The 25,838-nt window shown below is 40.5% G+C and overlaps 1 protein-coding gene across 1 annotated transcript in view; it reads right to left on the reverse strand.

The window, feature by feature from the left end:
- Nucleotides 1-4,775: 4,775 nt before the first annotated feature.
- INO80C (INO80 complex subunit C) overlaps nucleotides 4,776-25,838 on the reverse strand; it is a 35,287-nt gene continuing 14,224 nt past the window's right edge. The window contains exons 2-5 of the mRNA XM_082044107.1: nucleotides 15,353-15,463; nucleotides 12,294-12,405; nucleotides 10,494-10,561; nucleotides 4,776-5,552 (exon numbers count right to left, since the gene is read on the reverse strand). Of these exons, the coding sequence (XP_081900233.1) occupies nucleotides 5,421-5,552; nucleotides 10,494-10,561; nucleotides 12,294-12,405; nucleotides 15,353-15,463 (423 nt within the window). The 3' untranslated portion in view covers nucleotides 4,776-5,420. The remainder of the gene's footprint in view (nucleotides 5,553-10,493; nucleotides 10,562-12,293; nucleotides 12,406-15,352; nucleotides 15,464-25,838) is intronic.

Below are 25,838 nucleotides of genomic sequence, written 5' to 3' on the forward strand. Positions count from 1 at the left end.
GGCCAGACTTCTCCATTACCCCTGCCTAGCCAGTGCCCAACGCCTGCCAAGTATTGACCCAGCAGACCAGGCCCGCATCTCTGCTCATAGGGGTGCATTGCTGTAGATTTATCAGATCTATACGGAAGCACTGAATGTACATGGATACTGATTTATTTTAATAGCACGAGGCAGGAAACACTTTCTTCCCATGCACGGGTAGGCAGTTGTCTTCAGAAATTACAAAACCTGACGCTGAGAACTTGCTTGTGTGTGACCCGTGTTGAAACAGAAGTACCCGCACGAAGGGGACCTGTTCTCCTTTTATGCAAACTATGCTTTGGATTCAAGACTTGGAGAGCAGAGGGACACTGTTCACATGAACTGTGGGAGGTTAGCGGCTTGCAAATGATTTCTTCACTTGAAAGAAGAGGGACACAAGCAACTGACAGGAGTTCTTGCCCAGAGGAGAACAAGCTGGCAAACAGGAGCCACTGCCAGCCCCCAAACCAACTTATTGTCTAGTCCACTAGTACTAGATTTTTATGTAGAAATTATCGATTTTAGGCTACAGTGTCAGAAAAAGCTGTGTTCTCTACTTAATACATGATCTCATAGGTCATAAACCATGTGCAATGACACAGGCACTACTTACCAGTAGTTAAAACAATATTTGTTAGTTATTATTATAGGTCTCCCAAGAAATTACTGCTATTGCTGGTCATAGGTTGTGATTTACATTAGTGTAATCATCTGAAAAGACTGGATTTGTTGACCTCCTAAGGTAATACAAAACCAAGTCAAGCAATACTTACAGATACCAAATGGACTTAATCAGAATGTTTTTCTTACCTGAAGATTTATTATTTTATTATGTTCCACCTATCCACTCTCCAACAGGCGAAGTGGTTTTTAATTGGGAGGCAAAGTGGTTTTTAATTGGGGAACACATATCAAAATGAGAAAAATATGAAGGGATTTCTGTGAATTATATTAGTGGCATCATCACCTTAGTGTGACTCAAGTATTCGGTAACAATACAGATACTGTTTGATTCTTCTTGTTTAATAGAGCACTAAGTCAAGGATTTTTTCCCAGAACCTCACATCAAGTCTATGAAAGTCTTCTTCTATCAACTGACTTGGAAAGAAAAACTATGTGCTATTCTGTCTTGAGTATGTAAACCATGTATATTGTTAGAGATTGCAAGAGACCTTAAAACCCGTGGGTAATTTTTCTAGTAATAAGTTATTGTGGTAGTAATTTTTTAAAGATTACTTAGCCTTTCAGAAAAAATATTGTAATCATGTAGGGAGTTTGAACTTTTTTCTTAACAGAGCGGACTTACAAAACCTTTTTAACCTTACACTAGTTAATTTTTGCTTTGATATTCTTCACCAGCTAAAAGTCCTGCCATTTGCTTACCTTCGTTTTCTTGTGCTTTGGTGGAGTTTGATACTTAAAGGCATCTGTTAAAAGGAGATCAAGGCACATCTCCCTGCATGTGCCTGCTTCTCCTGTCCTCCATGGAAGCCCATTATGTATCAACTCCATAAGGATCCAGAATGCTACAATGGGACAATGCAGGGAAATAACAGGACAGTGAAATGCAGGGACTCCCAAATGAGCTGGCCCAAGGCCTCTCTGAATTTAATTTTGCTGCTTTCCAGGACAGGGGGCCAAGGTCATTTCTAGCACAGGTGAGGCAGAGGGCAGGGCTGGGGCAGGAATCTTCCGCCAGTACAGACCTGCTGCACAAACCAGCAGCAAATAATCAAGGCAAGAGCCCAGGCAGTCAAGCACCCTGCTCTCCCATTGCTAGCGAGGACAGGAAGGTGGAGGCCGCAGCTGCTGAGAGCTTCTCTCTTCTCATTGCCCCCAGATCACCCCTTCCCTGGACCCCAGCTCAGACAGCCCCGTGCGACCCTGTCCCAGCACAGCATCCTTGCAGCTGCAGGACTGGGGCCAAACCAGACACTTCAGCTACGGCAGTTTTGCTGCCCTGGGCTCAACGCTTTGCCCAGGCCTAGAGAACAAGTAGATCCCCCCAAAGCGTGGGGTGAATACAAGCTACTGCAGTCTTAAAAAAAAACCAACATCTGCAAAACCCCACAGTAAGCTGGAGGTGATGCCCATGTCCAGTGTTTGCTGGCCCAGCAGTGCATAGGCACGGGCAAACAGGACCTTGGCCGCTGGTGAACATCCTCATTCTTTCTGAGAGATAGGACAGATGAAGCAAGGAAAACACACTTTCTGCCTGCCAAAAAGACTAAGAGTAGAGCCCTGCCAGATGGACTGTGCCTGGCGAGCTGCTGGACAAGCTCACTTCCCACTACTGTCAGTGGGATTTCTGTGGGAGCTCAGCAACCAGCATGCTGCAAGCCATTACAGGGGTAATGGAGGGGGATGACAGGGCAATATACTAATGCAAGCGCATGTGAGGTTGAAGCCATCCGTGGTCTGTATGAAACAGTGCATTCAGGTGATGCTTCACAGACAGTAATGGTTGTACTTGAACAAATTAGTCCTTAACCTGACTGATGGCTTTCCGCTTTACAGATGTGGCAGTCCTATCTGTCAAAATGCATTATCCCCAAGTCTGAAATGGTATTCATTGCTGCTTTGCTTTTCAAATGCCTTTCTTTTGTCCTCTTTGCGGTTTAAATTAAAGTTGTTTGTTGAGATAACACCCCATACATACTTTTAAATATAAATGTACTCCACAATTTTTCACTTCTTCTAAAACTGGCAATAAAACTAGTCCATGCCACAGACTAGCTCTTCACTCATGCATATTTTCTCTTACATGCAGCAAGCTAGGTATTGCTCAGTTTTCTCATAGAAGGCATTGATGAGAGCAGCAGGCCCACAGGCTGTTCCCAAAAAAGAACCTAGTTGGACTGAATGGCGTTGTATATGTTGGCTGCTAGATCTTTTCTGTCTTCAGCTTCCTGCTAAAACAAATTCGTTTTGACTGTTCCGCATAGTAAACTGTTGTTGATCAATGTAACGCTGCACAGTGCTGGTGGCTGACTCATCACTCTTGGCTTGACCGCTGCACAGCCTAATGAGCAAAAGCGAGATACCGCCGACCAGGAAAAAAAGGGCTAGTGACTACCAAAGGGTGAAATAAGGAAGGAAAGAGAATCTAGCAGCCATGGGATGGATAGAGAGCACTGAGAGAAGAGGCACGAATGTTTTTTGCCAAATCTAAACTGTATTTACTTTCCTGATGCTGATTTATTCAGTAAAACACTTAGGTTTTGAAAATGGAATGCACAAACACTGCATGGTGGTAGAACGTAGCTGAGAAGCAACATCTTAATATATAGCACAGGAGTGCATGGAGCACTTCTGATGGTGAGGGAGCCTGGGTTCCTAAACAGTTGTTCCCAAATAATGTTAAAAATATTTGTGGGAGAGAACAAGCTGGAGAAATACAATTTTCTGAGCTGCTGTCTGCTTATTTAAAGCACAAATGATCTTAGAGCAGTTCTATGTATTTTCTTTTCATATCAGTGTTAAGCTTATCATATACATACATCTTCAGTACATAAAATAAGTTTAAAATTCAGATACAAAGAGAATGTGGCTTGGATGTTTACTGGCATGAAGAGAGATACGCTGTCTTATTCTTTTTTGTTTTGTGATACAGTTGTAGCATTATCTGGTATCCAGGGCTTTGAAGGATCTATTGTAAGCATGTCAAATACTTTTTAAAATTAATTTGCTTTTGTAAATATTAGAACACAAAAAACTGAGGAACAAGTCCCACAGACTTTCGTTAAATAGTATGTCCCATTATTCTTTTTCCTGTTTTGGAGTTGAAATTAAACTAGCCTTAATAACACTCTGCATATTTATTCTTTTAATTAGAAAAAAAAAATCTGTTCTAATAATTACCATGTCTATAGAAATGTGCATTCAAGGTGTAGCTCAGACACTAACTAGTCACCGCTGCATGCAGCTTGCGCAGCCAGAGAGAGGAGGTGCCTTGCACCAGGTCCCGATGTCCATGATGGAGCTTGAGTGGAACAGGACCGCTGTTCTGTAATGAGTGTCTCACCTCCTCAGTGACCTGGGCAGTCCAGGACTAACAAGCTATGGGGCAAGTCTTCCCCTCAGCAATTTTGCACATGGGAAGAGAGCATTTCCACAGCAAGCCGTAACTCTCCTAGCAGCCTTTCTGGCTGACATCCACCGCTCAGAGAGCTCAGGAAGGTAAGTGACACTTTCACGGGGCAGCTGGCAGCGTATGGGCATGAAGGCTGTGTGGTTGGAGGCCACAAATGGCTGAGCAGGAACTTGGGAGTCCTGACTGAAACTTGATAAGAGTCTAAGGCTGGGAAAAAGATGCACAAGTGGGAAGGCAACAAATCAGCAGCTTGTCATAAGAAAGAGGACAACAAGAAAGAATGTGCAGAAAACCCTCCGCCCCCTTGCCCCTAGACTTAGTTTCAGGAAATCATGGTCATTCCGAAGCTGACATGTACCTGTCAGCCCACCCCAGCAAGAGCCCAAACTCTCCATCAGTCTCCTTCCTCTAAAGGGTGACAACATTCAGTTGCTATCTGTTATTCTCCTGGTACCTCATTGTGCAAAGGTCAGACTCCTGATGCAGGAGGTCTCGCCTTGCTGAAGACCATCTGAGCGTAAGAACACCACCAAACAGCTTTTTTAGCACTGTTTTTAAAAAATCTGGGAAATCAGTACGTTTTTGTACTAATATTGTACTAACAAGGAAAGGTAGAAGAATAATCAGGTTGTGAAATGAAGCACTCAAAAACTACAAAGTGTCGTGGTTAAGAGTTGCCTGGTGATTTGATCATGTTACGCATATTCATTAGGATATTTTAAAAACAAGTCTGAGTCCAACTTTACTTATGCTGACAGTTCTTCAATGCAAATATTTGTGTGAAGCTGTTCATTTCCACAGTGCTCAGTACCATAAACAGTCCTCACAACAGCAGCACTTGCTGGGTATTTTAGCTTCATTTTACAGATGGAACAAACTTCTTCATAGCCAAGTGGCAAGCACATCTGGCAAGGCAGGTTTAGAAGTTGGGATATCTTGGTACCTTTTCCTTAATTCAAATGACTGTTCCTTCTGAGCCAAGGCAGTATATAACATATACAGGGTGGGGATGAAATTCTGTCTGCACAGAAATTAATATAACTCAGACATTAGGGTGCAGATATGTATCCTTACAGTCTAAGTTATTCTGTTCACCAAACGAAATTGCCTACAAATTGGCAAACTAACAAATATCAGCATTTATCAAAATTAAATCCATATGTTCTTGAAATCCATGTATCATCAACGACTTCCAGATGTACATGTCCATGGACAGTTTTAAGGAACCTCAGTCCCACAATCAGCTGCCATTGCGATTCTCAAAATTAGCGCTGTTCATAAGCAGTATACATAATCTTTGGTCTCTTCAGGAAACAATACTTGTTGCTTTCCTTAGAGCCAGGTATCCTGTAACCACATCTGAAGGGAGCATCCGAATATAGGCAAATTCTTCAATAGTGCTAAATCGTAGCTTGCTCTGGGGATCTGTGTAATTTGCCTGAAAAAGGAACAATGGCAGAGATGCTATTAAAAGAACAGCTCGAAACAGAATACTAAGAAAAGTGTCTAATTACAAGACCACAAAATACTGATTTTTTTTGCCCAGTAACAGCACTGCTGTTCTACCATGTAACTAAAAATTTGTACCTTTTTCTTTCTCCTCATGTCAGAACTTTCAAGACATTAACAGACCTCTATAAAATCACATTAGAAATGCATTAAACATAACAGAGGGCTGAAATAGTTTCATACAAAACACAGTGCAAAAGAAATTCCTCAACTCTCTAAACTCGCCCTAGCAACTCTGTGCCTTGCGCAGTCTCTCACAAGGCAGCTCTCCAAGGAGTCAGGCTGCTGCCAATAAATTATCCACAAAGAGGCTGAATTATGGGTGTTCTGATAGCTTTGGACTGATTTTCTCTTCCTCCATAGAACTTAGCTTTTAATTTACTTTAAAGCGGTTGTTAGAGCAAGGGAGTCTCAGCTTATGGTTCTGTGGCTGGACTGATAAGCAATTTGAACTGAGCATCGTGCTTTGCTACAGATGCTGCTTTCAGGAGCGCAGCCTGGCCAGCTAACCCCGCACTACGCTTGTGTCCTCTGCTATATTTGCCCCTGTGTGCCTGGGAGCGGTGCCAGGTTCCTTCCATCCTCTCCCCTTCCCTGTTGCTACAGAAACCTTGAGCTGGGCTGAGCTGGGGCACCAGCACGGGAGGCTGGGCTGGAAGCCAGTAGGCTTCAGGGGGGCACCTCTCCACCTTCTGCCCCCAGGACACTCACCACCCATTCAGCAGGGGATTATGGAATGCCCACCAAGGTCCTGGAAGTGTGTCCTGTACCTTTCTGTAACAGGGGGGCGCTGGCAGCTGAGATTCCTTAAACAGGGGTGTCAAACTCATTTTCACCGGGGGCCGCATCAGCCTGGCGGTTGCCTTCAAAGGGCCAAATGTAATTTTAGGACTGTATAAATGTAGGAGTAGTTACTGATGTGGCCCCCCATAAAAATGAGTTTGACACCTCTGGCTTAAGACGTTGCTGCTAAAAAAGGCCAGGGAGAGCTGAAGGATTTCCCCCACCCACACTGCTGAAGTGCATAGCCCTCTACCATTTTTATGTTGGAAAGGATATGTTGACCATGGTAACAATCCAGTTAATTGTCTGGCCTGATAAGACGTAGCAGAAAATTAAGTGTTATTTGTAGCTTGTTTCTTTACAAATTTACAAATTACAAGTAGTCAGCTAACAATTGAGCCATCAATTCATTGTCAAACAAATGGCAAAGTTAGGAAATTAGGAGTGAATTTATACCCGGTGGTAACTTCATTGTTACAGCCAGTATAAATTTCTTTTTATTTCAAAAACAAGCTTAGCAAGTAGACTGCTTTTCAAATGTGCATGACTTTGTAATAAACTAGCCAAGCCATATCTGCAGTTTGTATTGTGCACCTATCTAGGTTAAAAATACTACAGCAGTTCTTCTCCATTCTGATACTTCATATTGGGCTGCAGTGTTTGCTTACACTAATGGTAACTACCCATTTGTGCCTTGACTTCAGCCTGAAAACAAACTTCACCACTACTTCAGCAACAGCTAAAACAGATTAGAAAAGTGAAGGTGATTTTGCCAAGAAAAAACTCTGTCATGTTTAGCAACTAAGTCAAAGGCCATAGATACATGTTCTTCAAATACCATAAGCTAGTTATCCCAATCTGTTTCTGTAGGAACAAGGCTGATCCATTTTCAGAAAAGGAAGAGAAATATAAACATTTGAAGGTTGGTTGTTTCTGTTTTTTTGTTTGTTAGGTTTCTAATCTGCTTTACAACAAATTACTCTGTTTTACATGTTAAAATATCTAAATACTCATCTTGCAAGTTTGGAAATAATAGTTTAATAGTTTTATTCTGCACTGTAGATGTAGTAGATAATAGCTTTTGATTTGTATGCTGCCTTACGTATATAAATTGGCTGATCTGCTTAGACCATTTGTATATTTAATTTCATTTGTGTTACACACAGAAAGAGAAGAGGATCAGTAGAATTTAATTGTGGCATTTAATATGGCTGTGGGTATACTGATGACAGTGTTTTAATACACTTATCTTTTGGTTTTTTGTTTTGTTTTTTTACCTGCTAGACCATTTAATTCTTTCCTAAATGGGTAATGCTAAGGAATTTATTTTACTTTTTTTCTTTCACCCCCATGGGGAATCCAGCATTGCCATTGAAAATATATTCTTACATAAATGCTTTCAGACTTTACACAAAAAATACAGGGACATTATTCTTATACTAGATTTCTAAAATATTCTATTACCCTACTTATCTTCCTACTAGGAAATTATCTTGAAAATGTATTTAGTGCTTCTTATGAAACATTTCTAGCTTGGCAATTTAAAGGACATGCTGTCTCAGACATCTTAACCAAAAAAAAAGACTTTTTTTTAGACACGTTATTTTTATCATAGTCTGGAGAAACTTTGCAGGCCAGGTAAAATAGGAAACTTGACTCATTATGAAATTAGAGGATGGCAAATTAAGGAAAAGAAAAGAAAGAAAAAAGAAAGTGGAAAGACAAAACAAAATGAAACAAAAGGAAACAAAAGTAGCACTGAATGGATTCATATAGAAGGGAGAGTATGTATACCAAGCTAGAATAGCTGGAGTACATAAGTCGGTGATGGAGAGGAGGAGCTGGTAAAGAAGAACCAAAGAACTGAGAGGAAGACTTTTATCTCCTATGGCTAAAGTGACCCTTAGCTGGTAGGGACTCGGCCTTCACTCCCATCTATAACCTGCATCATCTTCTCGCTATAGGTGCGAGGACTGACCAGTTCTGAAATACATTCAAGGCCAGTACTGGAAAGCTTTATTTGGTTCCTTGGAGATGGGGCAGTGAAAGGGACCTGTGTCCTTGTGCCTCCTGCCCCACAGAAGCCCGTCAGAGGCATCGCAGCTACTCAAATAACACCTAGTGTAAATGCTACTAATGCTTGCAAAGCAGCTCTAAAGGGAAAGGATAGGAAACAGAAGAACACCATTAAGTGACCCAGTATGTATTTTTTGCTATTTTGGTGAAATTTACTCATTATTATTTCGCATGTCCACCTATCCCCCGTTCCTCCATTCACTGCACCCATAGAGATGGGTACTTATGCAAAGTTCCTTATTCAGCTGATCCCTGCTCCTTGTCTGAAAACAAGTTGCTATTATATCAAAGCAATACTCTTACAAGACAGTAAGTTTGCCTGGCTGGAGGGAATTATTATCCCTGGGTTTGTGAGCAGTCTCTTCCATTTGCTGTCTGCCCACTTGTCTGCAAGGAAGATGCTGCTTTCCTGTTCCCTCTGGAACACCAAGGGTTACCAGCCTCAATCCCAGCAACCTACTCCCTTTCCAAATAGTGCTGGAAACACGCCACCCCCTAGTTGCCTTATTTAAATGTGTTACTTAAAAAAAATGAATAAAACATATGCTACCAAATCAAGAACTCAAATGTTAGGATATCAGGATTACAGCTGGTGCTATAGCTGTTCTTCAATGCCTTGCACTGTATATCCACTATAAGATGGTCCTTAATCAAGCACTCACCCATTTTTTTTTTCCCAACAGGGACTTTTACCTAATTCAGTGTACAGAATGCAAGGTGCTCTGTTAACCTGCATCAGCATAACAAATGTGTATATTTACAGGCATCACTATGAGGTAATATCAAATCTGTGAACTGGGCTAGTGCCATATAGACGAGAAACAGATTAAACTGAGGGAAAGGACCCAGAAATTCTATCTAAGGCTCTTTGACTTTACAAAGTTTCCATTATTGTAGTTATTTAGTGTAACCATTACTTAACCCTTTTTATAGTCCAAAATACAACATTCCCCTTCATTTCAATTGTAATAAATGCACAGGCTTCTGCAAAATAAACCATTGGGGGCTAAAGGTGAAAACTGAAGAGAAACACTGTTACTAACACCTGTTTTGTTTTAAGTAAAACTATTCATGTCACATATGAACAGTGTCAGCAGCATATATAAATTTTTTGTTGGGCACAATTCAATTACTTTACTCCTGTTTTTTGCCAACAGAATCTCTGGGGAATTCAGGTGCCAAACTGTAACTACCAAGACTTCTTGGAGCATGTGCAAACCGTATCTAAGTCAAATGTGCGGTGTTGTGGTTTTTTGTGGGGTTTTTTGTGTATGTGTTTTTTGGTTTTGTTTGTTTCGTTGTTTGTTTAAATTTATTTATTTGTTTGTTTGTTTGTTTGTTTATTCTTTAACAAAACCATGTGAAAGAGACCATCTGTGACACACAGGCAATACATCTGCCAAACTGTAAGTTCCAGCTCTGAGGTCCAGGCCAAGTGTCTAACTCAGGCTGATTTGTTTGAGGGAAAGTTTGGAAGCAATTATAACAGACTGAGGTTTTTTTGTTTGGTATTTTTTTTTGTTTTGTTAACCTGGGCCAATCAATATAATTTTGCCTAATTTCATTCTTGGAAATTGCTGAGCCATCTTTTGGATACTTTCCCTAAAAGATATGAAATAAATCAGCCTCAAACAAACACTCAGCATGGGAAGTTTCATTCTGTGTGGTTAAAGCTTGAAAAATAAGCAGCCACGGAAATTGTGGGCAACCAGGTTTCACTGTAACAATCTAAAGAATCACAAATTACAGGGACCAATGCAGACTCTAGAACTTGGAAAGCGGTGGGACAGGAGCCACTTGGCAGGACAAGGTATTCAGTCTGTCCTGAAATCTATTAACAAGCTAAGGATTTTGTGATGTAGTGACAGTATTTGGGGTTTGGCCCTAAATCACTGGACCACTATTAAGCACAGGAACCTCAGTAAGTAGATGTTTTACAAAAGCATGCACCAGCCTTATTTCATTGTGGAAAGTGAGACGCCAATTTTGAAAAGAAAAATAAAACACTTACCGGAAGTCCTGAAATGTCTGAATATTTCTTGGCTGGCTTAAAGGAAGGAGGAGCATCAATATTAAAATCTAGAGAGAAACAAAGGGATAAATTCAGTGTGCTATATGTATTTTAAAACGCAAACCCAAAATGTAAATAGGTTACCATACTTAAAATGCTCCCTTGACTTTCTGAGGTCTCTTATTAACTAGCAGCACTAAGGCAAAGAAATTCTAAGCAGAATTACCTCTGAAAACACTTGGCCTGTTAACACTGTAAACAGCAGCCTGACTCTGCTCATCTCTCTAATATGAGTTCAGTAAGCAGAACTGCCCTCCCCAAAAGGAAAAATGTGAGAGCTATTCCAAATGTGTCAGCTTCTTCCAAGTCTTGGTGAATTCCCTTACAGTCAGTTATTTGCAAAGAACACCCATTATCATACACATGCTGCATGTTAGGACCACAAAACGTTGCTCAAGATTGCAGCTCTGAAATACCGTAATCCAAAAAAGCGAAGTAATCTTTTAAATCAGTTAAATCTTTAAGCACGTACCACTTAAAGCCTAGTCAATGACCTAGAAAATTGTCTGAATGTTTAAATTAAATGGTGGAAATTGCTGTTCCTTGGTGCCCTTTAGATAGCAACCCTCATTCATAAACATTTTTTAGGTATGGTTGGTATGTTGAAGTAGTTAAATCCCCAATTTTGGATGTTTACAAAAATATCTTGTTTCTGACTCATTTCTTTCCTCCTTCCTGATCTCCCTTGCACCTCATTCAGATGCTATGATCAATTCCAATGCTCCATGCATATTAAATTTCTAACTCATCATCTCATAATTCCAAAGAAACTAATGCCACAAACAGCTGGTTTTAAATACACAACTGAGTTTCTTTTCCCACCTTCCTAAAAAAAAATCCTGTAAATTTACCGTTGCAAACAGAATGTAACAGAAACAGCAGCATCAGCAGATCGTCAGTTACAATACCCAGGAACACACAGTAGTCTGCATTTTTCTGTAACAGTTGCGTCTAAAACACTTCAAAAAATGGCAAGCTATTTTTGGATAAAGCACCAAGTCTGACAAAAAGTATATGCATATGCTCAATTCCGAAATGCCTCCACTTGCTTGAGGAAAATCTGAGGATCACATTCTGCCTCCAGCTATTTTACATTCAATAGTATCCTACTTCATGAGTAGACTTGAATTATATCTAGATTAAAACCACTGCTGTAACTGTGTGTCTGTAGATGTACACCAGCTAGGACTGCTAATCAGGACTCGTAATACTACAGTTCCAGCTGTGCTGAACTAAATAGGGGATGTAGGATTTAAATCTCCCAAGAATCTAGGATAAGGAGCTGGATAGGAAGCTCGGGTTGAGGTCTAAGCTACTGCAGGTACGTGGCTTAGCAGAATCTATTTGAAAATAGTCCAAATAGAGCTAATCAAGCAGCAGCCACCTGTCAGGAGACATTTGGGCTGCAGGCACAGGAGGAGGCTCATCAACAGTGAAGAAGCAACAAAAACCTGATGGGAATAAGGAGTTTCTGACCTGGTTTGGATAAATACATTTCCTTTATTAAACTCTCTCCCCAAATGTATTCGAACTTTGTTACAATACTCCAAATTATTTGCTTCTCTCTGCTTTCCACTTAGGGCTAGCAAGTGTGATTGGACTAGTCTTAAATGCACTGCTGGACCCTGTTCAAGCAGGATGCTGCATGCACTGATGAAATAATGTAGGTTTGTTTTAAAGAAAGTTATTTGTGTGGATTTTATTATTTATAAATACATGCAAAGCATCTAAGCAGCTTACAGCTAGGATCATTTAGTTGCCATGGCAATGCCCTTTCAGAAGCAAGAATCTGTTTTAGGTTCTTCCAAGTTCTGTTCTTCTTGCCAGCTGCTGCTCCACCAATGCCGGAGTGCTAGAATTAAAAATATGGTGTTTAGAGAAAAAAGAAATAAAGAATACTATTTCAGAGCATGACTCTTCTATTTCATAGTCTTTCTGATACGTCTCATCCTGTCATGAATGATTTGTTATCCTCACTTATTTCATCAGCAGGCTAATATACTGTACACTTTAATCTTGGCTGCAAGAAAAACAAAGCTTTTTGGACTGTATCAAAGCTACTATGTTAAGGATTAACTGAAGGAAATGAAAATCTGCTTTTTACATGGAAATAGAAAATCAATGTGGTTAGGTTTAGCCTGAGATTACAGGATTCTGTATGTACTTCCCATCATATTAGAACTTATTACTATGAAGTTGTGTCTAAAATTGTGATTACACGGCTAAATTTTCTCTTTCCTTTTTATGGCATATTACAGGTGCAGCTCTAGCTCTTTTATAAATTATCCGTGACTGCAGAAAACACAACTGATCTTGCAAAATGTAATGAATATGATGAGAAGCTTTCTGGAAATTTTCTTTTTTTTTTTTTCAAAGGCTAGAAAACAGAAGAATTGAAAAAGAACAATAAACAGAATGTTGGCTGCCAAGACAATTTTGGATTTTGAAAGGTACACTAATGGAAAGCTTGCCACAGGTACTATAACAGTAGTTTCAGTTATCAAATGTGATTGCTACAGAGTAATTTATTTATGTCCCTCCAGAGACAGAAACTGCACAACATACTGTGCTGCTTCTAAATGATCAAAGGACACAGATTTACAGCTTTACTTCAGAAAAGAAAATGTTCTTACAATTGGGGAGTTGTTGTTATTTCTGTTAATAATTATTACCTGCCACATCAGTCTCACTAAAACTCAGCAAAGCTCTGCAAACTCACTTCTGCTGTGATTGCTTTCTAAATTAGCCTGTTAAATTGCTGAGAATGATAGAAGGAAGGATTCAATGACAAAGGTTTTTTTTCTGTAGACGTAAAATATATGCAGAAAAGATGCTCATGAGCTGATGATATACTGGGTTTTGGCAATGGATATCCAATACAGAAAATATATGCAAATATTTGCTCTGAGGGCAACACCTTGGTAATCTAGAGATCATTGTAAAATAGAGACTGGTTGAATATGAGATGAAAACAGATATATTACCGTATTACTAATTCAAATTCTTTACATGACTTTTCCCCCAAATCATTGCAAAATGTTGTTGTTTTTTTTTTTTAGTAATCTGCTTTCTCAAAAGCAACTATTGGGTTTACATTAACGTATGCCTCCTAGGAATGGGGCTGAGTATCACCTCACATACCTACAATCAAAAGGCAACAACTGCCATGTGCCAATGAAGCAAGATGATACCTGTGCACTAGTGAAGTTCAGGGAAAGCTGGAGCTACTCACTGCCCTACAAGATTGTCAGAAAGTCCTCTTCCCCTTCTCCATCACCAAAGGATAAAAATTCTGTTCAGAAAGTTTAGGAAGAGGTAATTTCTTCCTTCTCTGCTTTTAAGTTTATCCTCTGGAGTGAGCTAATGGTTCAATCTTGGGCATATTTATAAAAGATAGACATATATTTTCTTCCTTATATGGCAAATTAGGCTGGAAGGATGCAAAAAGTCATCCAGATCATTACTACCAGTGCATACTGACAAAAAGCTAGCTAAAACCCAATACATTTCTTCTAAAATTAGTGACTGTATTGAGGAGGACAACATAATGTTTTTATTGTAACTGCCTATTATTTCTGCAGCAGTCACCAAGGGCCCTGTACATTCATTATAATTTCAAGCATGCAGACATTAGTATTGCCCCTTTGCAAATGGTGATGTCCCTCTAAGAACTGAAGGGTCAGCACAAGGCCCCATGGCTACTTACATCCTACATGGAAGCTACATGGAATGCCCCTGGGAGCAAATGGAGCTTTTCCAATAAGCTCCATTTCTCAAAGATCTTGGTGCTCACTGGAGGACTAGAGTGAGCAGAATATGCAGCCCTTTGAATGCCCCTCTCCTGACACAAGTTCTCTGCAAAGCAGACGTAGAGCAACTTGCTCTATATCTAGAGATTAATTTGATAGCCCCTGCCAAACCTGTGCTCAGTGAGCTGTGTGATGCCTGATTACTCAGGTTTTATGCTGTGGGATATTGCATCTTATGTATCTTATTCATACAGAATGAAATCTGGAACAAAATCCTACTAAGTACTGGCTTAGGACCAGCAGTCTGAGCAGTCTGGCTGGTCTAGGAAGCATTTGTACAGTGTGCCAATGAGTTGGCTCTGGCATAGCAAGATAAAAAGATATTAAAAACAAACCCAGCAGTGATAGCATTACTAGCTGTAGTCTTCCTCCACCTTCTCCCCCAGTTTAAAGCTCAGAGTGTTTTGGCAGCCTTTATTTTGTCAGCTGTCAGAGTTTTCATGACTTGTGCATGCTGGCAGGTCAGGCTGTGGGGAGCACAGGTTTGCTTCTGAACCCAGTAATTACTGGAAGAACAGAACACCACAGGTTTGTTAAGAGTTTCAGGGACCAGGAGAGGAGCAAAATGCAGTTCCTAATGATTTCTAGTTCAATTGCTTTCCTGCAGCCTGCCGTGGCTAGAAACTGGGAGATGGCATTCCTACAATCGCAGCGGTATTAACTGCTCCCCTCTAGCTGTGGTAGTTTGTGAGATACCAAACTTCTGCACTTACCTTGATCTAGCAGGTTTTCTGATTCAGTTCCAGGATTTAATACAACAGTTCTGCCTCTGGACTGGTGCCATTTTCACGCTATAATACAGTGTGCACTTTGGACCATACCGTGCCATGCACTTGAAGTGAATTTTTCAGAAAAAACTGTCAACCTTTTATTTGGCTGTTAGAAGCTGACTTTCTTAATATTTACATTAGCAATACGGTTAAATAGAATCCTAGTTAATGTTTTATTGGGAGAGTTTAGCATTTTGAATTGTTAAAAGAACATACTTACGATGAAGTTTGGATCTTTAAATGGCAATGGCTTGACGGTTGTTTCCACTGAGCCTGTGCTGGAGTCTGTGTTCAGAAATTTGTTTTCATTCATGGCCTCTCCACCTGCACTCTGAAGAAAAAAATACAATCTTGCTGCTTGCTACTCTGAGCAAGTTGCACTGGAGAGAGAGCTGCATTACCTACCTGTTGTCTTTTTAGCCTTCCTATCTGTTTTGAATCTTTAAAGATGTTGCATGCCAGCGGTAGGGAAGCACGAAACAGAGTATTTGTCCAGCAATTTACAACTGACACATAAATGGGAGAAGGGGAGTAGAGTGGCCAAAGCCTACTGAGGAAAAACTGCATCTGGTTTATTTCAATACTAATGAACGCCACCTCTGTGAAGGGCAAAACAGCATGTGAAACCCACAACAGCAGAACTGTATATTGGATCTATGTCAGAATGTTCTGTATTAGAGCATTAACAGGAATATATAAAATTTATAAAAAGGTTTCTTTCAAGGTTCTAAAGAAAAATTGAATAATCAGTTTATTCTCCATCTTTGGTTTCAATTGTGCCTGAGTAAGGACTGAGAAAAAAAATATTTTATGATATATATTATTTTTATACCCAAGCCTCACAAAATCTACATAGGTACTAGTTGGTGTTTTCCAGGCTTTTCTTCATGGTCTATACATTTAGCAGGAAGAGCAGCTGGAGAAGATCTGTGTGTGACTGGAAAGCTAAAAAGGTTGTGTGTCAGTCTAACCAATTTCTGATCGTTCTGCATGGCTGGGTTTATGTTGTTTTTTATTTTGTGGACACCCTGTAAGTCTCCACACTACCAGAACCAGCCTATGCTACATATATAAAGACCCCTTGTGAAATCCTGATCTATACTGAAGCCAGTGAGAATTTTGCCCTTTAGTTCAGCAGTTCAGTCAACAAGATTTCGCACCTTGATTCTTTTTTCTTGAAGAACAAAAAGCCTGGCTAAAAGCTATATCAATATTTACTGAATGGGTAGTTAAAATGTTTCTCTACCTTCAGACAAATAATACTTAGAACAAAAATATGTTTTCCTGTGAAAATTTGCACTGTAAAGCCTTCTGTGTTGATACAATACTCTTTTAACTAGGAGAAAAAAGGATCATTATTATTAGTGAATTATGGGAGTACCTCTAGAAACTGAGACTATACAGGAAAGGCCACGATTCAGCACAGTCTTCTCCATGTGATTACAAGGGAAGTGTTTGTATTCTTAACCGCATGCATAAGTAATTACAGGATTAGGAACTATGCAAGTTGAACTCTTCTTTGGGGAAATACATTAGCTATTCAACAGTGCCTGTTTTTAACATAGCAAAGAGAGGTCTTAAACATTCAAAATATGGTATAAAGAAGCATTCAAGTAAAATAGTCATGTTTCTAGAGTCTTATTAAAATAAAATATATAAATAGAAATGATCTATTTTCAAAACCACAGTCAGTACTCTGTAAGCTCATCGTACAGGGGATACCACCATAATAACATCAGTAGAAGCAACATTGAAGCCCATAGCTTAAACTTGATTCTTCGCTTGCTGAGGACAAAATTAAAAGGCACTTACTGTCAGAGAAACAGAAGAAATGCAGATGGATGTTTAGAAACACGTGCATTATGTGACAGTGAGCAGAGGAAAATACCTTCAGCAATCCTAAGTAAAGTCACTTTATACAATGAGTTGCTAGGTTTCAAAACATATTCTGGCACATGCATGCTTCCAGTACTTTGGATTTCAGCAGCAAACATTAAAGTTAATCTTGAGAAAGACAAGGCTTGAGAAACAAGATTATTTCTGATGCATAAATTATCTCTGATACTGATTATTATCAGTGTAAATTCTCAAAGTGGAGGTATCACCACTTACAGTTATTCTTCAGAGTGCTCTTGCCTTTTATTTGGTACCATTTGGTCAGTTTTAAATCCAACCCTATAGCTTTTTATAATTACTGCATCACTTCTGCCCCTCCAATGATCTTCTGCAAAGGAGTCTATTGTTTACAAAACAGGTTTTGAGTAGTATTTCAACAATATCTCAAAACTTTTGAGACAGAGCAAATAAAAATGGTTAAACAGTAAGGGAGAAGAAGTTTCCTTACACACATAGTCCTTAATTTCTGCAGCTGGGTGTATTTACGTATTATACTCACTGTCTTCAGTGAGTGTTTCTGCGTGGATTCAGTGCTAATCTTGCTGGCGCATTGGGAAGGAAAGTAAGGAACTGTTCCTGGCAGGACAATTCCTGAATGTAAATTCTACACGTCGTTTCTTTTCCGGACCAAACCCTAAGGGATTTCAGGTATTAGTGCTGCTAAGAGCTGGGATAACTCACGTTACAGGCCAGATGTTACTTTTATTTGTGCCGGTATCCCTTGCACAGTGGCAGAGGCAGCAGATCTGGAGCAGCAGCTGCCGCTTTTCTGGGCCACATGGACACACAAACCATCCTCCAGTCCCACTGAGACATAATGCCAGCAGGAGCTTCTGGAGCTGTCACGGACAATTTGAGAGCAGTGGTTTCCTCTCTCAGGCAAAGGGTAGAGGCTGGTGTGCAGCTTGCATACCATAGTAGCATGCAATTGATACCATTATTTCAGAGGCCTGCGATATACTGGGAAGCAAATAAGACTGAGTACTATGATCCCAGTTAAATGCTGGGAATGGATATAAAGACACACTATGGAATCACAGAATGGTTGGGGTTGGAAGGGACCTCTGGAGATCATCTAGTCCAACCCACCTGCTAAAGCAGGTTCATCTAAAGCGGATCGCACAGGAATGTGTCCAAGCGGGTTCTGAATGCCTCCAGAGAAGGAGACTCCACAACCTCTCTGGGCAGCCTGTTCAGTGCTCTGGCACCCCCACTGGGAAGAAGTTTCTCCTCATATTCAGATGGAACCTCCTGTGCTTCAGTCTGTGCCCGTTGCCCCTCATCCTATCGTTGGGCATCACTGAAAAGAGTCTAGTCCCCTCCTCTTGACACCCACCCCTGAGATATTTATAAACATTGATGAGATCACCTCTCAGCCTTCTCCAGGCTGAACAGACTCAGCTCTCTCAGCCTCTCTTCATAAGAAAGGTGCTCCAGTTCCCTAATAATCTTCTGCTGGAGTCCTTCCAGTAATTCCCTGTCCTTCTTAAACTTGGGAGCCCAGAACTGGACACAGTACTGCAGATGCGGCCTCACCAGAGGGGGAGGAGAACCTCCCTTGACCTGCTGGTCACACTTTTCCTAATGCACTTCAGGACACCGTTGGCCTTCTTGGCCACAAGAGCACATTGTTGACTCATGCTCAACCTGCTGTCGACCAGAACTCCCACGTCCCTCTCTGCAGCACTGCTTTCCAGCAGGTCCACCCCTAATCTGCGCCGGTGCTTGGGGTTATTCCTCCCCAGGTGCAGGACCCTACACTTGCCCTTGTTGAATTTCATCAGGTTCTTCTCTTGCCCAGTCCTCCAGCCTGTCCAGGTCTTGCTGAATGGCAGCACAGCTTTCTGGTGTGTCAGCCCTTCTTCCCAGTTTGAAATCATCAGCAAACCTGCTGAGGGTGCCCTCAGTGCCTTCATCCAGGTCACTGATGAACAGATTGAACAGGACTGGACCTAACACCGATCTCTGGGGAACCCCACTAACTATAGGCCTCCAACCAGACTCTGCACCGTTGATCACAATGCTCTGAGCTCTGTGATCCAGCCAGTACGTGATCCATCTCACGGTGCACCATCCAGCCCGCACCTCCTGAGCTTGCCTATGAGGAGGTTGTGAGAGACAGTATTGAAAGCCTTGCTGAAGTCAAGGTAGACAACGTCCACTGTTCATCTACCCAGCCAGTCATACCATCACAGAAGGCTATCAGATTGGTCAAACATGATTTCCCTTTGGTGAACCCATGCTGACTACTCCTGATAACCTGCTTTTCCTCCACATGCTTGGAGATGACGTCCAGAATGAGTTGTTCCATCACATTTCCAGGGATGGAGGTGAGGCTGACTGGCCTGTAGTTTCCTGAGTCATCCTTCTTGCACTTTGGAGTGCAGACTGGAGTGACACTGGCTTTCTTCCAGTCCTCCTCCTGCTCTCCATGACCTTTCAAAGCTGGTGGAGAGGGGCTTAGCAATAACATCTGCCAACTCTCTCAGCATGCATGGATGCATCCCCTTGGAGGCCATGGATTTGTGGATGTCCAGTTTGTCTAAACGATCTCTAACCTGATCCTCCTTAACCAAGAGCAAGTCCTCCTTTTGCCAGACTTTGTCTCCTGCCCCAAGGGTCTGGGATACCTGAGGGCTGGTTTTAGCAGTAAAGATGGCAGCAAAGGCAGCATTCAGTAACTCTGCCTTCTATCACCCATCAGCATGGCACCCACCTCAATCAGCAGCGGACCTACATTTTCCCTGACCTTCCCTTTGCTGCTGATGTACTTGAAGAAGCCCTTCTTGTTGTCCTTGATGTCCTTGGCCAGATTTAATTCCAAGTGGAACTTGGCCTCACTCACCGCATCCCTGCATACTCTGACAACCACCTTATACTCCTCCCAGGTGGTCTGTCCCTTTTTCCACATTACATAAACATCCTTCTTCCACCTATAGAAGCATGGCAGTTCCCTCACTCAGCATTGCTTGTATGAAAACTCTGATTTTTAGCCATAGCAGTAGCATTATGGAAGAGAGATACTCAGCTAATAGGCTTTCTTCCAGGAAGAACATTAAAGAGTGGAGTAGAAGCACTACTTCCAGAATAATGTGCTATTGCACAGAGGAGTGAACTCCACCAATACGGAGCTTTGAAATACTTTTTCCATGCACTCTGCAGAAGCCTCAGCTGATAGCAGTTTTATAGCCACAAACTGAAAGTGCCTCAACAATTTACAAATCTGTCCAGCCTATGCTTTAAAATGCCAGGATCTGAAGCATAAAAAATATCATTTAATGTTTCAGGTTTGTTTTATTAATGGCGGGGGGGAGATGCCAAATTAATTTTAACCAATATGGATCTACCTTTGTACTACGAAGGCCATGTTTCCTGAAAGTGAATAATACAGTGATAATACAAAACATTATTTACAGCCTGTAGATTCCTCAGTGAACAATTATTGTACAGTGAAGGTAATCTTTAATTTTTAACATTAGTCCAACAAATCTCTCCCAAATGTGCTTGCTTGCTTGGTCATTTAGGCTGGAAGACAGTTCATTCTTCAGCGTCATGTGTTGGGGCAAACAAACAGGAATGAATTCAAATGCCCTTGGTAGGGCTATGAAGCAATGTCAGGTTCGTGAGCATAGTGAGGAAGCACCTGTCACCAGGATCACAAACTGTTCCATGTGTGCTCTCACCCCCAGTCACGGCCAGGGCAACCTCCCCTTCCTGTACAATTCACAACGAGTCCCCAGCACATCTTCCCTGCCCAGCCAGTCTCTTAGCTAACTCTCTCACTCCCAGTGTCCTAGGATAATCTCAGATGCTTTGCAGTAGGGCTAGAGAGAAAGTGTAACCATGGCCTGAATCTCTCGATAGCTTCCTTACAGCTTCTTGTTAACTGATGTTGTAACGTAAACATCCTTTATGGGGAGCTCAATATGCACTTCAAGGAGAGACAGTGAAGCAGCTTTTAATGGGCACTTTATAACTAAACTGTGTCTTTTAAACACTGGTTTATGTAACTAGGGCTACAAGGAATTTGTGCTAAAATAGTCACTAAGCAGTCTGTATTCCTCCATAGGCTGTTGAAGATTATTACAAAGACTTTGGAGTGGCTTCACATTTACAGGGTACACTTGCACTGGCAAATTCTGAAGGTGTGATTTCAGTACAGCTGAACATGCTTATGCTAGGTTGGGTTTTTTTTTTTTCCCAAATAACAAAAAAACCCCTAAAGACTGGAGCTAAGCCATCAGGAACTATGTTCATCCTTTCCCATCGATTCTTCTCTTGGCTGTTAACCTCCACAGAGGTCCATGATGTTACTTCCCTCCTCCTCTTCCTCCAGTATTCTCCCTAGCCAGGGATACAGCAACCTTGACTGGAACAGCATGTACTAAAAGTTGTAGACGGCAAGTCAAAGGCTTCTTATAGGACCACTTGTGCAATTTCACTCCTTCTATAAAGTCGTGTTTATGTGCTTTAGCTGAATTCTAACTACAACTACGGTGTGACAGGTTGGCAACCTCTATCCCTCCTGGGACAGACAGGAGCAATGGTGAGGGCTGCCACTTCCCCTTCTGCTTTTCTTCTCACAAAACCATCTATTGAGCATTCAGTGCATCCCAGCTGGGTGGGACACAGTCCTCCCCATTATGTACTAGGACTGGGTGACAGTCACTGAGTGAAGAAGCTGGCCGAGGACTTCACTTGGTTCGGAGACAGCAAAAATTCAAGAGGGAGCAGAAGGCCTGCAGCAAACACTCAAGAGTCCTCAGAGGTTTGTTGTAAGAGCAGCCAAGTCTGGGGAAGAGACCTGAGCTAAGCTTTGCTACCTTAACACTGGTTTCTTTCGAATAAAGCCAAACCCCAGGAATGAGCCTAGTTTGGACCATACTGTATACGCGGTCTGTACTGGGAGAAAACACACATTGGGAAGCTGCCAATACCAGTTTCAATCTTAGGTTTTGGTAGATCTATTAATTTTTTAAATATATTCTGTTCCAAATTCCCTACCGCAGATGTATTGGTTTTCACATGATTTCCAAAGATTGCTCCATCTGTCTGGTTTTATTTAGGGAGAGGAGAAGCAAAACTTGTAGACCATGGAAGCTGAATTCTTTGTTTTGGCTATTTCTAAGTGGAATCAGCATTGTGGGGTTTGGGATGGGTGGCTGTGATGGGACTAAATACCAGGTGGAATTAGCTTATTATGAAAGTGCTTGTCTGAATCATCATTCTTTCTTTTTCTTTTCCTTTTCTTTTTTTCTCAGCAAGGATTAAAACTGCATAAAATAACTGATATATGCTGAAGTATCTTCTAACATCTACTTACTTTGGGAGTATATTCTCTATTTTTTTCATTATTTTAGACTAATAGGTTTTTAGAAAGTATACGAAACATTAAAAAAAATCAAACCTAAAAGTCAAAGATATAAATGTGTGCACTTCTGGCATCCTATCAGTGCATATCATGAATCTCATGGCTTAGGAAAAAAAATGGATATGCACAACACTGAAGGTATAATATGATAGTCAGTGGCCACTTTCACTAGCTGTGACATTTTTACATGTTAAAAGAGAATTTAAAAGTACAAGGTAAACTGAACAGTGTGTTGGTAAAGCAAAACAAGTGCGCACATAAATTCTGTAACAACTAGAAAGGGAACTTCGAGTTTTAAGTGAGCAAAACCAATACTGTAAGCACTGATTTTCTCTGGGTTTTTTTCTGCAAACCATTCATTAGGTATTCAGTTTTAACACTATATTGAGTACAGCAATTGCAGATTAAGGTGACTACATACGTAGTTTTCTGGTTTGGTTTGGTTTCTACATTCAGCATTTCTGTTATTCTGTCTTTGTCTTAAAGTGGTGACTAGGGAGTTGTACATCACTATTGAACAATAAGTAGTAAGAAGGATCTGGCTCTAAATCAAACCCTCACACTTGCTGATAACTTTGCCCCAAGCACCACATTTGGCTGGCCGAGGAACCCACTTGTCTCCAACCTTTGTATGTGAAGCTCAATAAACAGCTTCAGTTATTTTAACTTACTTTTGGCAGCTGATTTGCATAATCACAATAATACCACAATAACATCCTTAATTTCACTGACACCGTTGTTTTAACTCAGCCTCAATAATGGTATTTGTCTAATTATTCCACTAGAAGGTTACCTTCAAAGCAGCAATATCCAACTTGTATCACCTTACCTAGCTAAGTCCTGTGACATCCTAACAAAGTGCAGCATCCAGCCAGGGAAGAAAATGATAATTTCTAAAATAGAAAAATATCTGTATTTTCACTAGCAGCCAATTACTGAGAGTGAGAATGTCATGTGGAAACAGAGCACAAATGTCAGTAGATGACAGCAGCAATGATATGAGCAGACTCTTCAAAATTGGGAGTAGACTTTGAATGTCAGCTACTTAACACAGTCCCTGCTAATATTGCTCATCCTGGAACATATATTGAGCTGTTTGATTAAAATATTAGCCCTCACAGTATAACAAGCCTGGTACAGGCTCTTGCACATTCTGAATATTTAATTAGTTTAACTTTGCGTGATGACACAACAGGAGCCATTTAAATGTGAACACGTCCACTCTGGCAGGCAGAAAATGCAGCTCTGTGTTGCTGGGAACAATTCACATAGAAAGGTGTCAGAATTAGATGTGCTCACCCTCAAGTTAAAATGACAGCTAAAAAATTTCTCATCACTGACATCATTAGCACAGTGTATTTCGGAAATCAAACTCACTGAAGACTCAATAATCATGTAAGACTGAAGAAACAGAACTCTCCTGAAAAATATTAACTCTCTCCACATCTGTGGTAGAAAGATTTGCTGGAAAGACTTAATCAGTAACATGTATAAACATGTCTTCCCCATCTGGTTGCATTTTACTGGTTCTTGGATTCAGCAGGAAAAACTTTTTCCTTCTTCCTTTCCACCCACTAAAATGAAGCCCGATACAATTTCCCCAGCCTTTTCTCTCACATTTTAGGAAAGCTCTTCCTTCACAAGAGGTCCTACCTTATTTTGGGGTAGGACAAAAAAAAACATTTCAGCTTGAAAATGTTCAAATGCCAGGAAGGAAAAAAAAAAATCTTGCATACTAACAGAAAAATTTGTTCCACAGGGTGCTGAAAAACTCAATTTACTTAACAAAAAAAACCAAACCTGAGCAGTAGCCAGCTGAGAACAAGTATTAAGTACAGTACAAATCAATATCCTTGATTTTAAGCAGCTAGTAGGGTGGGCAAAACAGTCATGCATACAGTGTGAATTGTGGGTAAATCCATTTAAGTCAATGGGTTCATCACTGCCAACTCATCTTAAAAGACAAGTTTCCTGGTACGGGTTTCTGCTTCCATTGACATCAAAAGTAAATCTCCCGAATGCTCGACAACAATAATATTTTTGTTTAAATTACTACATTGACCTCAGATGCTGATGCTGCTTTTGCTTATAAAGACAGCTGAGGGAGGGTTGTTAAAAACAAACATAACAATACAAAGCTTGAGATTAGATTGTTGAATTATTATAATAATGGTTTGTAACTCCAAGTACATGTCACTCAGTGTACTTCAGCTTCTTTTAAGCATTCCCCTGAGGACTTCTGAGTCACATGTCAAACTCCTTTTCTTAGACTTACTTCTTAGACTCCTAGACTTAGACTTACGAAATCTGCCCTTCCTAAAGCAGCAGTTCTTTCCCTCTAACTTGCTGAGTATTTCTGCTGAGCATCAAGAGGTAATCAACTATGCCAATTAACTCCAAACATACAACTAAAATTTAGAAATAATCTGACCTGTTAGGTGTATAAGACGGAGGGGCAATGTGTTTGAAGCAGGACATGGAAGACATTTCAATTGCAATCTAAATAAATAAAGATAACACATAAAGACACACATGCTGTCCAGAAAGCAATCTGTACATTATGCTTTAGAACTTTTACACTGCTGTTTTGAGGTGAGTTAAAACATCTTATATTCCAACTGCTTTAGGAAGGCTGAATAGAAATTTACTCATGCACTAAAAGATTGGACTGTCACCAAGTGATGGATGGCTTTTCTATGTTCTCTGTAGGGCATTTCAATACCATAGACTCCAAGTGCTCTTGATTAAAAGGCGACATTCTCATTTAGGGTTCCGTCACTGCCTGAGCTTCAAACCATTATCATTCACCTGCACTGGTGCTTTCAGTGACAAAATACTTAGCAAAATGTAAAAAATACTAATTACTTCAGTCACTTTGATAGAGGTATAAAACACCCTAAAGCAAAGCTCTATTACACTGTGTGAGGATTTGAATTCAAAATTAAAAATCCAGCCAAAGGGAGAGTAAGATTTTAACTACATTCCCACCTCTCAAACATTTCTTGAAAACCTGGGGGGAAAAGACTTAGCAATTTCATAACACAACAACTCTCTTCTTACCGGTACTGCTCACTTAAGAAAAAAATCCAGAAAACCTCAAAATTATTTGGTTCTCTTTAAAATTATTAAACTTTCAAACACAGAAAGAGGCTAACAAGCTTTAATAAAAAGCTCTGACTTCTCCTCAAGAGATTTCAGATGCCAAACATGTTTTTCCATTTAAAACTTTCAAGCACTATGACAGACAAAGTTTTATGACTTACAGATATTTCAAGGAAAAAAAAATACTGTTTTCTACGGGGAAAAGCCTCAAATAAAATGTAAGTGGGACGCAACTGTGAATAGCTTCCCACTATCCCAGAAAAGCTTGGTTTAATTTGCATTTGCCACAAAGCTCCCTTCGGCTTAAATAATTGCAAAGGATCTCTCACTTTCAGAT

This window comes from Streptopelia decaocto, assembly GCF_964273445.1.
Source record: "Streptopelia decaocto genome assembly, chromosome: 2".
Lineage (NCBI taxonomy): Eukaryota > Metazoa > Chordata > Aves > Columbiformes > Columbidae > Streptopelia > Streptopelia decaocto.